This window comes from Argopecten irradians, chromosome 11 (genome assembly GCF_041381155.1).
Source record: "Argopecten irradians isolate NY chromosome 11, Ai_NY, whole genome shotgun sequence".
Lineage (NCBI taxonomy): Eukaryota > Metazoa > Mollusca > Bivalvia > Pectinida > Pectinidae > Argopecten > Argopecten irradians.
This window is the reverse complement of record NC_091144.1, coordinates 26,518,701-26,534,981: the sequence shown is the minus strand read 5'-3', so window position 1 is coordinate 26,534,981 and position 16,281 is coordinate 26,518,701. Positions and strand designations below refer to the sequence as shown.

At 35.7% G+C, this 16,281-nt stretch overlaps 1 protein-coding gene across 2 annotated transcripts in view; it reads right to left on the bottom strand.

Moving 5' to 3' along the window:
* Positions 1-333: 333 nt before the first annotated feature.
* LOC138335132 (uncharacterized) overlaps positions 334-16,281 on the bottom strand; it is a 114,213-nt gene continuing 98,265 nt past the window's right edge. For both annotated transcript variants that reach the window (XM_069284071.1, XM_069284070.1), the window contains exons 72-84: positions 15,579-15,642; positions 12,370-12,564; positions 11,840-11,939; positions 11,016-11,163; positions 10,464-10,633; positions 8,144-8,281; positions 6,532-6,671; positions 5,903-6,080; positions 5,316-5,506; positions 4,020-4,253; positions 3,311-3,425; positions 2,692-2,905; positions 334-2,266 (exon numbers count right to left, since the gene is read on the bottom strand). In XM_069284071.1, coding sequence (XP_069140172.1) covers positions 2,038-2,266; positions 2,692-2,905; positions 3,311-3,425; positions 4,020-4,253; positions 5,316-5,506; positions 5,903-6,080; positions 6,532-6,671; positions 8,144-8,281; positions 10,464-10,633; positions 11,016-11,163; positions 11,840-11,939; positions 12,370-12,564; positions 15,579-15,642 — 2,116 coding nt within the window. In that variant the 3' untranslated portion in view covers positions 334-2,037. The remainder of the gene's footprint in view (positions 2,267-2,691; positions 2,906-3,310; positions 3,426-4,019; positions 4,254-5,315; positions 5,507-5,902; positions 6,081-6,531; positions 6,672-8,143; positions 8,282-10,463; positions 10,634-11,015; positions 11,164-11,839; positions 11,940-12,369; positions 12,565-15,578; positions 15,643-16,281) is intronic.

Sequence of the window (16,281 nt, the reverse complement as noted above, 5' to 3'; positions counted from 1 at the left end):
TTCCGGCCGTTTTATTCCTAACGAAGGCTCAGAAAAATCTATTTTGTAAATAGTATATACATACTCTTGGTTGAGATCATGAGGTTTTACTCAGGGATTTTTCTATGTTTGGAAAAGGGCAGCGATTACCATCCTGGAGCCTCTGGTCGAGTTATCTTGTTTGTATTTTTAATTAATATTTTAATTACGGCAATCATTATTTTTTTCTTCCGTTCTTAATCACTCATTATATGAATTGTCCAAATTACCTAGCTTGCTAAGGTATTAACTGTTATATCAATTATCCACACAAACTAAAAGGTGAAAGGGTGAATACATAACAGAAATAATCAATATTGTATAAAAAATATTTATTTTTTATTTTTGAAAAGTCAAACCTCTTTTTCTATTATTAAAAAGTCAAACATCTTAATTTGAGAGAATATATTAATGTGTGCACCAGGAGAAAAAGATTGTAACAAGTGTATAGATATCAAAAATATTATCAGCATTATTTACAATAATGAAAGAAATAATAACAAAAGATTTTTACAATATAACAAGCAGATGGCAGTACAACACCGGCGTAAGTGATACATTTTCAAGCTTTAACGTTTAATATAATGAGATGACGAATATCATTTTTATTAGAGATTCAATGTTATTTCAGCATCACATTTTTGCTCGAAACTGCTTTTGATAAAAAAGCATTTAAAAAAATATAATATGCTGACAAAATAGTTTTAAATGGACACCTTCAATATCACAAGGTAACATATTTTCATAGTTTAAAGATCTGTACATAAATTTGCAATTTAACTTGTTTGATGAAAGATATAATAATTGTAACAAATGGCGATTATTAAGACAAACCGGATTGTTAATTAACAAGGCACCAGTTTAACACTATAAACATGTTCAATTAGTAATATCATGTAGTACTAGGTTGCAAAAAAATGTCGCATAATACAGCACTTGGACAAGCACTTATGTCTTTGATAATGCTTATAGCACTTGATTTTTAATGTTCAGAAATAGAAACACTGATTTCAAAAGAACTATCATGGGGATATAAAATTATTTTAAAATCAAAGGATTCATGAAATCAAAGTTATTTATAATTTTAATTAAATTAAGAATTTTTTTAAGTTTCAATTATATATAGAACTGAAATATTACCAAGGATTGGACACCATGCTAAACTTATTCTAGCTCTTACTATGCCCAATGTCATTTAACACCTAATAATAATCTTACATATCATTAAACTCCATTTTTTGTGTCTTGAGAAATGTCTTCGTGAATGGAAAAAAATAATACTGCCCATGGCACAGTCCTACAGAACAGCACTTAATTTGCTATTGATAATCACAGAAACACTGTATTAAAATATAAAGTTATAAAAAGTAATATAAAGTTATATGAAGTGTTGAAATATAAAGCATTGAAATAATGTATATACATAATCCTTAAAATATATATTCTATTTCGTAAACCAAATATATAAACTTTGTAAAAACATATATCTTACATTGTCACCGTTTCTATTGTTTGGATTGTCTGAAATGTTTCTATATATCAACATACAATACAATAAAAATAGTCACTGGTATCGCAGGCATGTGATCCTACAGGTATACAACTTTTGAAATACATATTTTTCATTTGCTGAATTCATGAAGACAAATACCATATCATTTTAATTGCTAATTTCAATATCACCAATAATTTTGGCCTAAGGTATCGTGTATACGTTTTCCTCCGAATAAGTAAAACTGTTCTTTAGAGGTTTTTTTCTGCACTTTTACAAATGTTTCAACATCTCTATTTTCTATTTCTGGTTACAATATTTCACTGCATTATGATATTACTAAAATTATGTAAATATTAAATGTACTTAAAGTTATTTGAATATAGTAATTTCTAGCGTATGATTTGGGTTTATTAAAGGTTCAAAAATCAATTACTAAAATAATAACCTTGCATTACATTTGAGAAATTGTGAGTGTAACCCAATTAAAAAACACGTTGACCCTTTGGGAGACAAACGTTCTTTGTTTAGCTATAGCTGTATGTTGGATCTCGTCTTGACATCTGACTGTGACGTTTGGGTATGTTTTTAGCGAAGTTAACTTGAGGCTCCTTGATTCCATAGTGAAAATTGTACGCTGAGTTGTCGTAGAACAGGTCTTGGGTATGGCGATGCTTACTCCAGCCTCTTGGACCGCTTCCACTTGAAGACTCGGAGTCGCTTTCTTTTAGCCTCATTTCTTTGAGCACTGAATTCCTGCAGGTAGAAAGTCATAGCAATAAATTATAAAATCATTGAAAGTAAATTTAAAATTATCGAAAATCTCATCCCTGTTAAATGCAATACCAAACAAGAGAGTTGAGATATTCCTATACACTTGACAGACCCATGCAAGATTATATTAGTCTTAATAGTCAAATAGCGCATAATAGACCCAATGAGATCCAAAGAAATTGGTCTTATTGAACAGGTAGTCTTTATCCAATGGTTGTCGCTAAGACAAGTTTTACTTTCATATTAATCATATCAATGGTCTCTTGCTTGTCTTTGTTTAACACAACGATATTTATACATTGCACATTCAACGTTCACAAGATCACTTCATCATATAGTAGTCAAGTCTACGTTTGACGCTTATACGAGTGCCCAGTACATTTGATGTATGCTTATGTTAAGCTTACCGTTGTCTATAGATCAAAAAGGCACCAGCGGTGACAACCAGTGCCAGTAAGGACACTCCAGCGATCACTCCGGTGATAATGATTGGCGTGACCGATTCTGCGTGCACAGCAGATGGATCATCACGAGGGAGTGCTTCTGTACTAGGTGAGGGAGTGGTAGGTGTTGTAGTGGTCGTCGTGGGTATCGTCGTGGTGGCATTGGGACAGTAGTGGGCTACAAATAGTTCAAAGTTCAAGGACATTAGCATGCATATGAAGGTCACATTTACCTCTACAATTTGGAAACGACATGCAAGGGGATATCTACACAATATCCAATTAGTCAAAAGTTCAAGGACACAAAAAATCACAAAGTCAACAGCTAAAGGTATCAATCTAAACAAGTAAAGCTGAAATACATCAGAATAATTTTATCTTATAATAGACAATAGATTATCATCATGTAAACTTCCTTTGGCACTATTCCAAGTATCGATTATGTGAAAAATGCTTAGATGGTTCAGAAATTGTGTGTGTGTGATTTTTCTGAATTTGAATTGCTTATAGATCCCTGTTTTTTTTTTATGTAGGACGATTTAAATCATTAATGACATTAATGGTGAAGACATTGATTATTTACCTAATTTGACGGTCCAGGCGGTGACTGAGGTGACAGGGTCACAGAAGTGACAAGGGTTGGCTGCACTAACATCTCCTACACCATAGCACTGGGACTCAATCACACAACCATCCAGCTGGAAAATAATCACTCACTGTAGCTCAATAGAAAGGGGGGTAAGCCTTCAGGTACAGACCATTTCAATACTTTCCAACATATAGTTTTGATACTACAGATACAAAATAATCATAGTGAGCATGGCAGAGATAATCTTAAAATTTTGAAGAAGTTTTGTAATTTGATTTTTTTTAAATTTCCACAAAAAGAAAAAAAAAAAACACCCAAAAAATCCACAAAAGTATTACAACAAAAGTTACTCAAAGAATCTTTTAGTCCGTAACTGGTGGATTGTGGACTCATTTGAATTTGCCCAAATTACGGGTACTTTTATTGGTTGTGTTAATTAAATGCTCATACAATATATTGTTTAAATACCCGCTGGCAAAAAGTTTTGTACAAATTTTATTTTTTTCATACGACAAAACAGGACGGAAGAGAGTTACGAACAAGAACTTTCTAGATTCAAAGTTAAAACTACCTGGTCTATGAAAAGGTAATAGATACTAATGTCTTTCATTAAACTTCATTATGATAATATTAATGACTGAAAAGCAAAAATTGAAATAGGGAAATCCATCAACAATATCTCATCAATAAAAAAAATCCTTACCGTGGTCTGACAGCTGGTGGGATCACAGGTGTAGCAGAGCGAGTTATAGGCGATGTAATAGTGATCCCCCGTGCTTTTCGCCGCGCCATTATTACTGACGGAGACCAGTACGGCTCGTACAGGAACCACGGGTGTAATGCTAGCAGGTAACTCACACTCCACCAGATCAAACGAGATAAAATTGGCAGGGGCGGTTGTCTCTGTGGTGGACTTCAGGAAAACACCAGAAATCATCTAAAACAAAATCCAGAAATAAAAAACTTTTATAGTGTAGAAAAGAAATCAGTTGATGGCAACGTCATCAGTAAGCTTGCCAACACTACTGTTTTTGTTTTTAATTTTTGTGGAATTCCCTAAAATTATTTTTTGGTTCTTTTTTCCCCTCTCTGTTTTGATTTTCGAGGCATAGAATTCCTCACACATATTAAATCTAAAGCATAGAGGAACAGAATTACATTTATTTTCTCGATTGTTCGAATTACGCAGTTTTATCCTAAATAGGCACACAATGTATATATATATAATTGTCCTAACTCAATAAAATTTTCAGCATGTTTTGTAAACAGCATAAATTTTAATAAAGATGGATACGCTAACTTGATTTATACTATATTTATAATCATAACTGAAGCATTTTACCTCTACAGTTTGTAAATGACATGCAAGTGTTGGGAGGTCCACAAAATTACGTGTACAGTTTTGAAAAGACACGTACGTGTACGTTGGGAGGTCCACATATTTATCTGTACAGTTTGGAAATGATACTTAAGTTTACATTGGGAGGTCCACAAATTTATCTGTACAGTTTGGAAATGACATGTATAAAGTGTTGGAAGGTCCACAAATTTACCTGTACAGTTTGGAAATGACATTAAAGTGTTTGGGGTCCACAAATACCTCTACAGTTTTGAAATGACATGTAAGTGTTGGGAGGTCCACAAATTTACCTCTACAATTTCAGAAAAAACATTTAAGTGTCGGGAGGTCCATTAATTACCTGTACTGTTTGAGAATGACATGTAAGTGTTGGGAGGTCCACAAATTTACTTCTGCAGGTTGAAAATGATATGCAAGGGTTGGGAGGTCCACAAATTTATCTCTACAGTTTTGAAATGACATTTAAGTGTTGGGAGGTCCTCAAATGTATCTCTTCAGTTTTGAAATGACATGTAAGAGTTGGAAGGTCTATAAATTTACCTGTACAGTTTGAGAAAAACATTTAAGTGTCGAGAGGTCCATCAATTACCTGTACAGTTTGAGAATGACATTTAAGTGTTGGGAAGTCCACAAATTTACCTCTACAGTTTGGAAATGACATGTTAGTGTTGGGAGGTCCACAAACTTCTCTCCCTCCACAGCCACACTGTTGCAGGCTGCCCCTGATCCGATATCACACACGTTCTGATCGAGACCTGTAATGACGGGTGCTTCCCCTTCCGCCACAGAACAACTGGTACCCACGAATCCATTGTAACACCTACATACTCCTGTAACACAACAAGACGTTCATTATTGTTTCTTAGAGTCTCTTTAGATAAATCAAAATTGCAAGGAAGCTTAAAACCAATTCACAGATGTTCCAGAGTCTGGTTTAATCAGGTAGACCAATGAAATGGACAGAAACATTGTGTAAAGATCATCTTTATGAAAATCGGATAATAATTTATAATTATTTTTGACATCATATAACTATTTATCTTTTTGACAAATATAGAATAGTTCATCTTTTTGAAAATCATATAATAATTTATCTTTTTTGACAATTATGTTATAGTTATTTTTTTGACAATTATATTAATAGTTATTTTTTGATAATTAAATAATAAATGTAATACCCCTTTTTGGCAATTGTATTCACAGAATAAAGAACTGAAATAGTTTACCTTTTTGACAGTCTCCATTGTCGTTACAGTTAGCTTCACAAGTCTGGTCCAGGATACCGTTGGCCACAGCTTGAGCAGCAGGATCTGTGTTAGTAGCTGGATCCTTCTGAAGCTCATCTACACATTTCCCTATCTGGTTTGTAACGCTCGCCTCGGCAAATTCTGTATCTTCAGTTTGCTACAAAATCATATATCACGTCAAGTTCCCAATTCTCTCTTAAAACGCTTTAAAATATGAATTTTTATGCATTATATGAAATATATATATCCCCTTCCAAATTTTTTTTTAATAATTAAGGTATGAAATAAATACCATTTTTAATGAGTAGAAACTGTCAAAGTTATCAAATAGGCTCACTTTAACTACTGTATTCAACCCAATAAACACCCAGGGCTGTTAAAAAAATGAAAAATACTGGGGTGCTTAATACATCACAATGCGAAATTTGGGCCAATCTTTCAAAAATAATTACACATGAGTGAGCCATTAAAAACATACAAAAGAAATCAAATAGAGAAACCTACACAGTTTTGATAATTTCAGTTTGTATTTAAGTCAACAGAAGCAAAACTGCGATGGGGCACTTGTTAGGTCGACTATGGTATATTATAAAAGGTTGATAGCCTACCATTATGTCATCCTTACAACCCTCTACTGCATCCGCTGTATCGACAGAAGCACAACTCTGGGCGAGAGTCGAGTTGGTCAACAGGTTTTCACAGAAAGCTTCCGCAGCTGCTTCAGTCCAAATTCCGGCAGGCCAGGATGCTGGCTATTCAATTCAATCATCATTCAAACATTATTTTTGATACCACTTATACATGCTGTGGGTGGTCTCTTATCTTTGTTATGGTGTAAACTGCTTTATCTTAGCGTATACAATATTTCCCACTATCGCTATTCTGGATAATACGAGTATTTGCGATTCAGATCCCCCGCCAATGGAGATATCAAAGCTGAAGTAAGTTTGATTGTGGAGACTTATGTGTATGAAAAAAAAACAGGAAAAACCTAAAAATAGCAAAAGGCACTACTAGACCATAAGAACAATGTGTCTATGAAGTTTCATGGAAATATCTCTGCTAGTTTTAGAGTTGTGCTCCGGAAACGATTCTTACACAAAAATCTACCATTTTCAGCAATGTTTCCATGGTTACAGAAAAAAGTACAAAAAGTGAAAACCTTAAAATAGCAAAAGGCACTACTAGACCATAAGACTAATGTGCCTATGGAGTTCCGTGCATATATCTCAACCGGTTTTCCAGTTATGCTGCGGAAATGAACCTGGTACAAAAATATGAAATTTTCAGCAATGTTTCCATGGTTACGGAAAAAGTGCAAAAAATGAAAACCTAAAAATAGCAAAAGGCACTACTAGACCATAAGAACAATGTGTCTATGAAGTTTCATGGAAATATCTCTGCTGGTTTTAGAGTTGTGCTCCGGAAACGATTCTTACACAAAAATCTGCCATTTTCAGCAATGTTTCCATGGTTACAGAAAAAAGTACAAAAAGTGAAAACCTTAAAATAGCAAAAGGCACTACTAGACCATAAGACCAATGTGTCTATGAAGTTTCGTGGAAATATCTCTTCTGGTTTTAGAGTTATGCTCCGGAAACGAACCTGGTACAAAAATATGATATTTTCAGCAATGTTTCCATGGTTACGGAAAAAATGCAAAAACTGAAAACCTAAAATTAGCAAAAGGCACTACTAGACCATAATACCAATATGTGTATGAAGTTTCGTGGAAATATCTCTACTGGTTTTAGAGTTATGCTCCGGAAACCATTCGTACGGACGGACGGACAGACGGACGGACGGACGGACGGACGGACGGACGGACGGACGGACGGACGGACGGACGGACGGAACCCATTTGTATATCCCCCGCCAACTTCGTTGGGCGCTATTCTGGATAATACGAGTATTTGCGAACACATAAATTTGTGATCAAGGACTTCTACTAACAATTGCCCATTGATCTATACAATTCTTGTACCTGGTTTTGGTACTTCCCATTATGTGGGTTTAAAACAACACAAAATAAACCCTGGGGACTCAAAAATCGTTTCGAATTATACTACATGGGTAATCAATACAATGATACTGAAAGCAATTTGCAGTGAATTTCAACTCGTATAAAACAGGATTTTGTACTATCTAAGTTTGAATTAAGTGGGTTGGACTGCAGTTTATACAAAAAATATGAGCTCGGATAAAAATTATAATCATAACTTGCCTGAGTTTCCTCATCTTCATCTGCAAAACCTACTTCAGCAGCTTGTCTTCGGCGTCGACGAGCTTGTACCTGATTGAGGGCTGATTGATCGGTACCGGAGATCAAACTCTTAGCCTTGGCTATCAAATCAATTCCTACAACAACCATACCACATTAACCAATCTTTTCTAAAACATGAGGCCAAGAAAGGCTGTATCACTCACCTGGTGTGCTATGCCAAGTGATATTCTGAACACATGCTCATTGTTTCTTTTCTGAAGGAATTTAAATATTTGCCTCTAATTTCCCTATTGGCCCCACTCTTTCTGCTCTAGGGAGTCAGAACCGAAATACAGACAAATTCTGTTACCCTTCCCCAGAGGATGTTTCTGACCAAATTTGGATACAATCCATGCAAAACTATATGACTATAGTAGCGATTTAAATGATTTATCCCAATTTCCCCTTATGCAGGGTTCCCACTATTTTTTGGACTAGAATTCAAGGCTTTTTCAAGTTTTTTCAAGGACAATAAGTGAAATTCAAGTCATGTCTTCACACTTTCAGATACCTTTTACAAGTTGTGTGATTATTTTTTAAATGTAATGCAACTTGCATGATGCTGACTGGACCTATTCCAAAATAAAACTTCATTCATTATGAAAGAAAACAATGAATAAACTATATATTAACATTTGTTTGTCTGTGTCGCTTCCTTCATATCTGTCATGTAAACATTATACACACTCTTTTCCCCTTCCCCAAGGACATTTCTGACTAAATATGGTTACATTCCATGTATAGTTCTAAGACTAGTAGTGATTTACAGGAAATGTTGACGGCGAGGTGGACGGACTATGGACGGACGAATGGACAGACAACGGACACCGCACAACGACATACAAGGTGAGCTTGTTGGCCCTTTGCGCCAGGTGAAATAATAAAACGTTTTATCAATAACAACACAATGCCTCAAATTAAACAGGGTGCGATTAAAGTTATAACTGTGACAAATACAATAAAGTTATATCACCTGTTAGTACCTTTCTAATATTGTTATTTCCTCTGTTATTACTATTCTACCTAATATTGTAACAGTAGAGTTATCTCCTGCTATAACTTTTCTACCTAATACTGTAACAGTATAGTTATCTCCCCTGTTAATACTGATCTACCCAATATTGTAACAGTAGAGTTATCTCCCGTGTTAATATTGGTCTACCTAATATTGCAACAGTAGCGTAATCTCCCCTGTTAATACTGATCGACCTTATTTTGTAACAGTAGAGTTAAATACCCTGTTAATACTGGTCTACCTAACAATGTAATAGTAGAGTTATCTCCCCTGTTTGTATTGGTCTATACCTTATATTGTTATAGTAAGGTAATTTCCCCTATTAATACTGGTCTACCTAATATTGTAACAGTAAGGTTATCGCCCCTGTTTTTACCGGTCAACCTCATTTTTAACATTAGAGTTATCTCCTCTGTTACTACCTGTCTACCTAATATAGTAACAGTCAGATTATCTCCCCTGCTTTACCAGCATATAGTAGCAGATTTAAATTATCAAGTGATTTTGCCATTTTTTCTGTGTCACAAATAATGTTTGACCTGGAATTATTTTCCATTGAACATGTACGCTAGAAAATCAATTAACAATTTCATGACATATATAGAGGATTTTACATGGGTGGCTATGTGTTATCACATAATGACGAGTGTAAGATTCTAGTTATCACATAACTTTTACTAATAGAAATACAAGTAAAACTTTAAATATTGTCTCTATATAAAACAATAGAAATCCGACTCGGATGTGATGTGCCCTTCGACTGAGACAATCATGCCGCGTCATGTATAGATTGTGAACTCAAAACTACAAGTGACGTCATAATAGTGTTATTACACATGTGTCTTACGATATTCACAACATGGCCATATGATGTGTCCGGACGGGTCAGTTATGTGATAAACAATGATGTGACATAAAGAAACAATGATTCAACATCAGGATTCAATGACAGAATGCATGACAACATGGCCATCTCTGTTGAATTTTTACTGATTCAACATCAGGATTCAATGACAGAATGCATGACAACATGGCCATCTCTGTTGAATTTTTACTGATTCAACATCAGGATTCAATGACAGAATGCATGACAACATGGCCATCTCTGTTGAATTTTTACTGATTCAACATCAGGATTCAATGACAGAATGCATGACAACATGGCCATCTCTGTTGAATTTTTACAACATTACAATGTCTTGATTTTGTGCAGGATAATAAGTAGAAACTACATGTTATTTCGTTAAGAAACACATCATTACCAGGGACGAGGAATGGACACGTCATGGCTGGACGAATGGAATGACACGGTTCAGTTGTACTTGCTGCAGATGCTGGGCATGTGCAATACACAGAGTTTTCTTCTTGGAAACTTAGGATGGAAGCTGTGAACTGCTGATAGAACCAGTAGTTATTGAAGCTTTGTCGTATCCTGAAAAGTTTGAAGAAAAAAAGAGAGGTAACTTTTTTTTTTATTTTACGTTCTGCAAAACAGAAAATGGAAAATACTGATATATATATATAAACTTATAAACATGAAATGAATGGATTAGCTTTCTATCTTTCCAGTTCTTAAACACCTGAGGTGTAGTTCCAGAAAATCATTGTTATGTATGGACAAAACTTGTTTAAATTCTTCAAATCTGTTTAATATTTAGAACAGACATCAATTTCATCACATATATACAAACTAATGTGTTAAAGAGTCATGTGAAGTTTAAGTTAAAGAGACAATATTTAATTATATTTTTTTTTTACTTTTTTTCCACTTACATAACAAGAACATCAGAGACTAATGAGACATGTAAACTTACTGCCATGATCTACTGAAGTCATTTGGATATAACTTTTTCAATTTCTTGGGTCTGTTTACCCGGAGATATTTACTATCCACTTGAGCCAGTGTGCCGTCAGACATCAGGAGATCATTGGTGACGTCACCATCGTAGGTTCCACAAAGTCCTAGAGAAATTCAGAATAATTTCAATAAGCAAACTCTAAATCCTGTTATTTTAGTTTAATAAGCTGACCATTGATTGCAAGAAACAAAATACTGCATTTGACATAATAAGGCCATGTGCACTTAAAATTGAAATAAAATTAGGGAGAAGTTAAAACACCAAATTATTCCATAAAGTAAGCTATTATCATTCAATTTGCAAATTAAATCAAATAGAGAAACCTATACAAGGATCAGTCTGTTCCTATTTTACTTTGATTAAGAAGGGCCTTAATGTATCTTCAGGGATGAATGAGTTGATATACAGTACAAACCTACATGTAATTGTTAAGATTATTTCTAATATATAAATATCCTGTGAATAGAGTTACCGCAATTAACTTGAATCATCATAAACAAGTCAAAGATATACATACGTATGTACATCCTTTATTGTGAAATTCTGCAAATTAAAAACATGAAAGGAAAATGCCTCCTAGCAGATCTTTTCTGTGATTGCATAATACAGAGTTATCTGTCCATGCAGGTAGGTATTTATTATGACATTATGTGTCTGTGTGCGTAACATCATACTTTTTAAAGAAAACAATGTGAAATTTGCACACAAAATAGTGATTTCACAATGGATACCTACCCACAGGGGAGGCAATTCTGTAATATGCAAAGCGGAATATGTACCTTGAGTACGTCCAAAATCACTGGGTGATGGAATGATTCTGATATTGATCAGTTTACGCATCATTTGGGCAATGACTTCTGTTCCAGTTGGAAACGTAACCTACAACAGTGAATTAAACATACTAAAACTGCTCATTAATATGTAAATCAGCTTTTTCTTTATCAATGATTTGGAAATGGACACAAAGCACAAGATAAAAGCTTTGTTTTCTCAATGACGTCTGAATAATTTACAGGTAATATTCTATATCATACTAATTTATTCATGAAGCAAAATACACATGCAAATATGTGTATAAAATGTAATTAGCATAACTTTCACATTGAAATGTTCTATGTCAAAAAGCCTAGGAAAATTTTGTCTGGAAATTACATAAAAAATAATGCTCAACTATATAAGCCAGACACTCTAAATTACATGCAGTGTCAACAACGCTACTACTGAAATCCACTAGGGTCAACCTTTTACTAAGGTCATTTGGCCAAAAATAGTGCCAAAACAAAACCCCACTTCTGGGAATTTGTATTACCTTGATTTGTTGATATTTCTCTCCATTCGGAATAATGTACATCTGCGTGCCGACAGTGAGAGTATTGGTCAAGTGCATGCTGATTTTGAATTTTCTTGACGAACATTTATCAACGGAGAAGAAATCATCGCCAGATTTCACCATCATTGCACAGTTACAGGAAGCTTTGCCACATTTAGTGAAGACTGCACGCACCTAAACAAAAGAAATAATCTGGTCATGAAAAGCATCTGTAGCTGACTAATGATGATATCTGTCTAGAGTATATACTATTTTAGTCCATACTCTTGTATAATTACATTTAAGGCTTACTATAGACCATGGATGTTTCTACATTCATCAAATTGTTTCAGAAAAGTCAAAACATATTGAAATTGTTCATGAATATAAAACCCTCAATGACATAGTCTATTAAAATAGGTCAGCTGACACTGATATTGTCTGACCTAAAAATTAATAATTTGCATGAAAATAAGGTTTTTTGGTTGTTTTTTTTTTTAATTCTGCAGGGATGTTCTAAATTTTGAGGAAGTTTAGCATAACTGAAACAAGAGGCCCAGAGGGCCTGTATGGCTCACCTGGTTTTTTTTTAGTAATTATCACAAGACTCTGACAATTAGAACAAGAGGCCCATGGGCCTTAACGGTCATCTGAGTACCTTGGCAATAATCATATAGGAAATTAATTAGATATAGTGTCATGGTTGCCATCTTCGATTGGGGATCAACCAGAGATGTAACAACACTTTGTTGGGACCATGTCAGGCTCCTTTCATGCAAGTTTCAGCCAAATCAAACCTGTAGAACTTGAGAAGAAGTTCAAAATGTGTTTTCAAGATGGCAACTGTGGCGGCCATCTTGGATTTCGGATCAACACGAAAAATAAGAACACTTTGTCGGGACCATGTCAGGATCATTTCATGCAAGTTTCAGCCAAATCGCACTGGTAGCACTTGATAAGTTCAAAATGTGTTTTCAAGATGGCGGCTGTGGCAGCCATCTTGGATTTTGGATCGACCCGAAAATAAGAACACTTTGTCAGGACCATGTCAGGATCATTTCATGCAAGTTTCAGCCAAATCGCACTGGTAGATGTGAAGAAGTTTCAAGATGGTGGCTGTGGCGGCCATCTTGGATTTCGGATCAACCCGAAAAATAACAACACTTTGTCGGGACCATGTCAGGATCATTTCATGCAAGTTTCAGCCAAATCGCACTGGTAGAACTTGAGAAGAAGTTCAAAATGTGTTTTCAAGATGGCGGCTGTGGCGGCCATCTTTGATTTCGGATCGACCCGAAAAATAACAACACTTTGTCGGGACCATGTCAGGATCATTTCATGCAAGTTTCAGCCAAATCGCACCGGTAGAACTTGAGAAGAAGTTCAAAATGTGTTTTCAAGATGGCGGCTGTGGCGGCCATCTTGGATTTCGGATCGACCCGAAAAATAACAACACTTTGTCAGGACCATGTCAAAATCATTTTTATGCAAGTTTCAGCCAAATCGCACTTGTAGAACTTGAGAAGAAGTTCAAAATGTGTTTTCAAGATGGCGGCTGTGGCGGCCATCTTGGATTTCGGATCGACCCAAAAAATAACAACACTTTGTCGGGACCATGTCAGGATCATTTCATGCAAGTCTCAGCCAAATCGCACTGGTAGAACTTGAGAAGAAGTTCAAAATGTGTTTTCAAGATGGCGGCTGTGGCGGCCATCTTGGATTTCGGATCGACCCGAAAAATAACAACACTTTGTCGGGACCATGTCAGGATCATTTCATGTAAGTTTCAGCTCAATCCCACTGGTCAAACTTGAGAAGAAGATTGAAATGTGAAAAGTTTACGGACGGCGGACGGCGGACGGCGCACGGCGCACGACGACGGACGAAGCATGATGACTATAGGTCATCCTGACCCTTCGGGTCAGATGACCTAAAAATAAGCAAAATTGACTTCCAAAGTTTAATTTTGAATCACAACCATACAATGATGCTATTGATACCATACAAATATGCTATCCAATACATTGGTTCAGAGACAAAGTAATTTATATGAAAATATAAGCCTAATTGACCTTTTTGACCCCGCATCTATTGCCGTCTAAGGCCCGGGGGGTCAGCCCTATCATTTATACAATTTCAAATCCCAACCCTATAAGGATGCTACCATTGCATTATGAGTGCTCTTCTATGCTTAGTTGCAGAGAAGAAGTCGTTTATATAGAAATAGCTAAATTGACCCCTTTTGACCCCACCCTTCAGGCCCCCGGGGGTGGGGGGTGTCAGTATTATCATTTGCAAACTTTTGAATCCCCACCATATAAGGATGCTACCATTGCATTATGGGTGCTATACCATGCTTAGTTGCAGATAGTGTCATTTATATGGAAATAGCCCAATTGACCCCTTTTGAGCCCTCCCCTCAGGCCCCCTGGGGGTCAGCCCTATCATTTGCACAATTTTGAATCCCCACCCTATAAGGATGCTACCATTGAATTATGGGTGCTATCCCATGCTTGGTTTCAGAGAAGAAGTGGTTTATATGGAAATAGCCAAATTGGCCCCTTTTGACCCCGCCCCTCAGGCCCCCGGGGGATCAGCCCCATCATTTGTACAATTTTGAATCCCCACCCTATAATTATACTACCATTGCATTCCGAGTGCTATCTCATGCATAGTTTCAGAGAAGAAGTAATTTATATGGAAATAGCCAAATTGGCCCCTTTTGACCCCGCCCCTCAGGCCCCCGGGAGGTCAGCCCTACCATTTGTACAATTTTGAATCCCCACCCTATAAGGATGCTACCATTGCATTATGGGTGCTATCCCATGCTTGGTTTCAGAGAAGAAGTCGTTTATATGGAAATAGCCAAATTGACCCCTTTTGACCCCGCCCCTCAGGCCCCTGGGGGGTCAGCCCCATCATTTGTACAATTTATAGTTAGTAGCCCATAAGGATGCTACCAGTGAAATTTTGTTGAAATCCGACCAGCGGTTATGGAGAAGAAGTTGATTGTTGACGGACGCCGGACGCCGGACGCTGCAATATTCCATAAGCTCACCTCGGTCCTTCGGACCGGGTGAGCTAAAAAATAAACAAATTTTTGGAATTTTGGGATGCTGCACAGCTTTTTTATATTATGAGATTAAAAAATATATATTTCAAGCCAATGAAAATGCTTGTTAAATATAAGATTGTTAGGGTAGACATACCTCATACGGCAGTACTGTGTGTCGATAAAGGACAAATTCACCTTTGAGGAAGTTATCATAATACCTGTAAAATAAAAATTCCAAGAAAATACTTCAGATTTAAAGACAGTTATTTCGATATATCTTTTGCTGCAAGTATGTTGAAATTCCATTGCCATCTACATATATACATCATGTATAATGGTGATCTGAATTTTAATCAGATTGTATGGTGCCCATTTAACATTAATTAAAAACAGTCTTTTTGATATGATTACATTAATACGTCTGTTGTGAAGTACCACTTTAAGTATTGGATAATAGACAGATCATCCACAATATATTGATGAGTTCACTTGTTTTCATTTCAAATAATTCCATTCCACCATCCCATGTACACCAGGTGTAAAAAAGACAAATTATACTTTTGCAAAGTAAAACAACTTTATTTTTTTAATTTTTTTTTTTTTGTATTTAAATGCTTTTCTGCACATTTTTTTTTTAAATTTAGGAATGCTGATGAAACTTGGCCCAGTACCTAGACTGGCCACCAGACTCTAAGTTACTGATTAGACTTTCTCTGCCAAGTTCTTTCCTAGATTATCTTCCCATAGTTTGAAACTTAAGAATCAGGCATGTAGTAGAAACACAAAATAATCAAGCCAAATTTTAGTGAATTTTTAAATATTCTAGCATCTGGTGGCCAGTCTACCCAGTAACATGT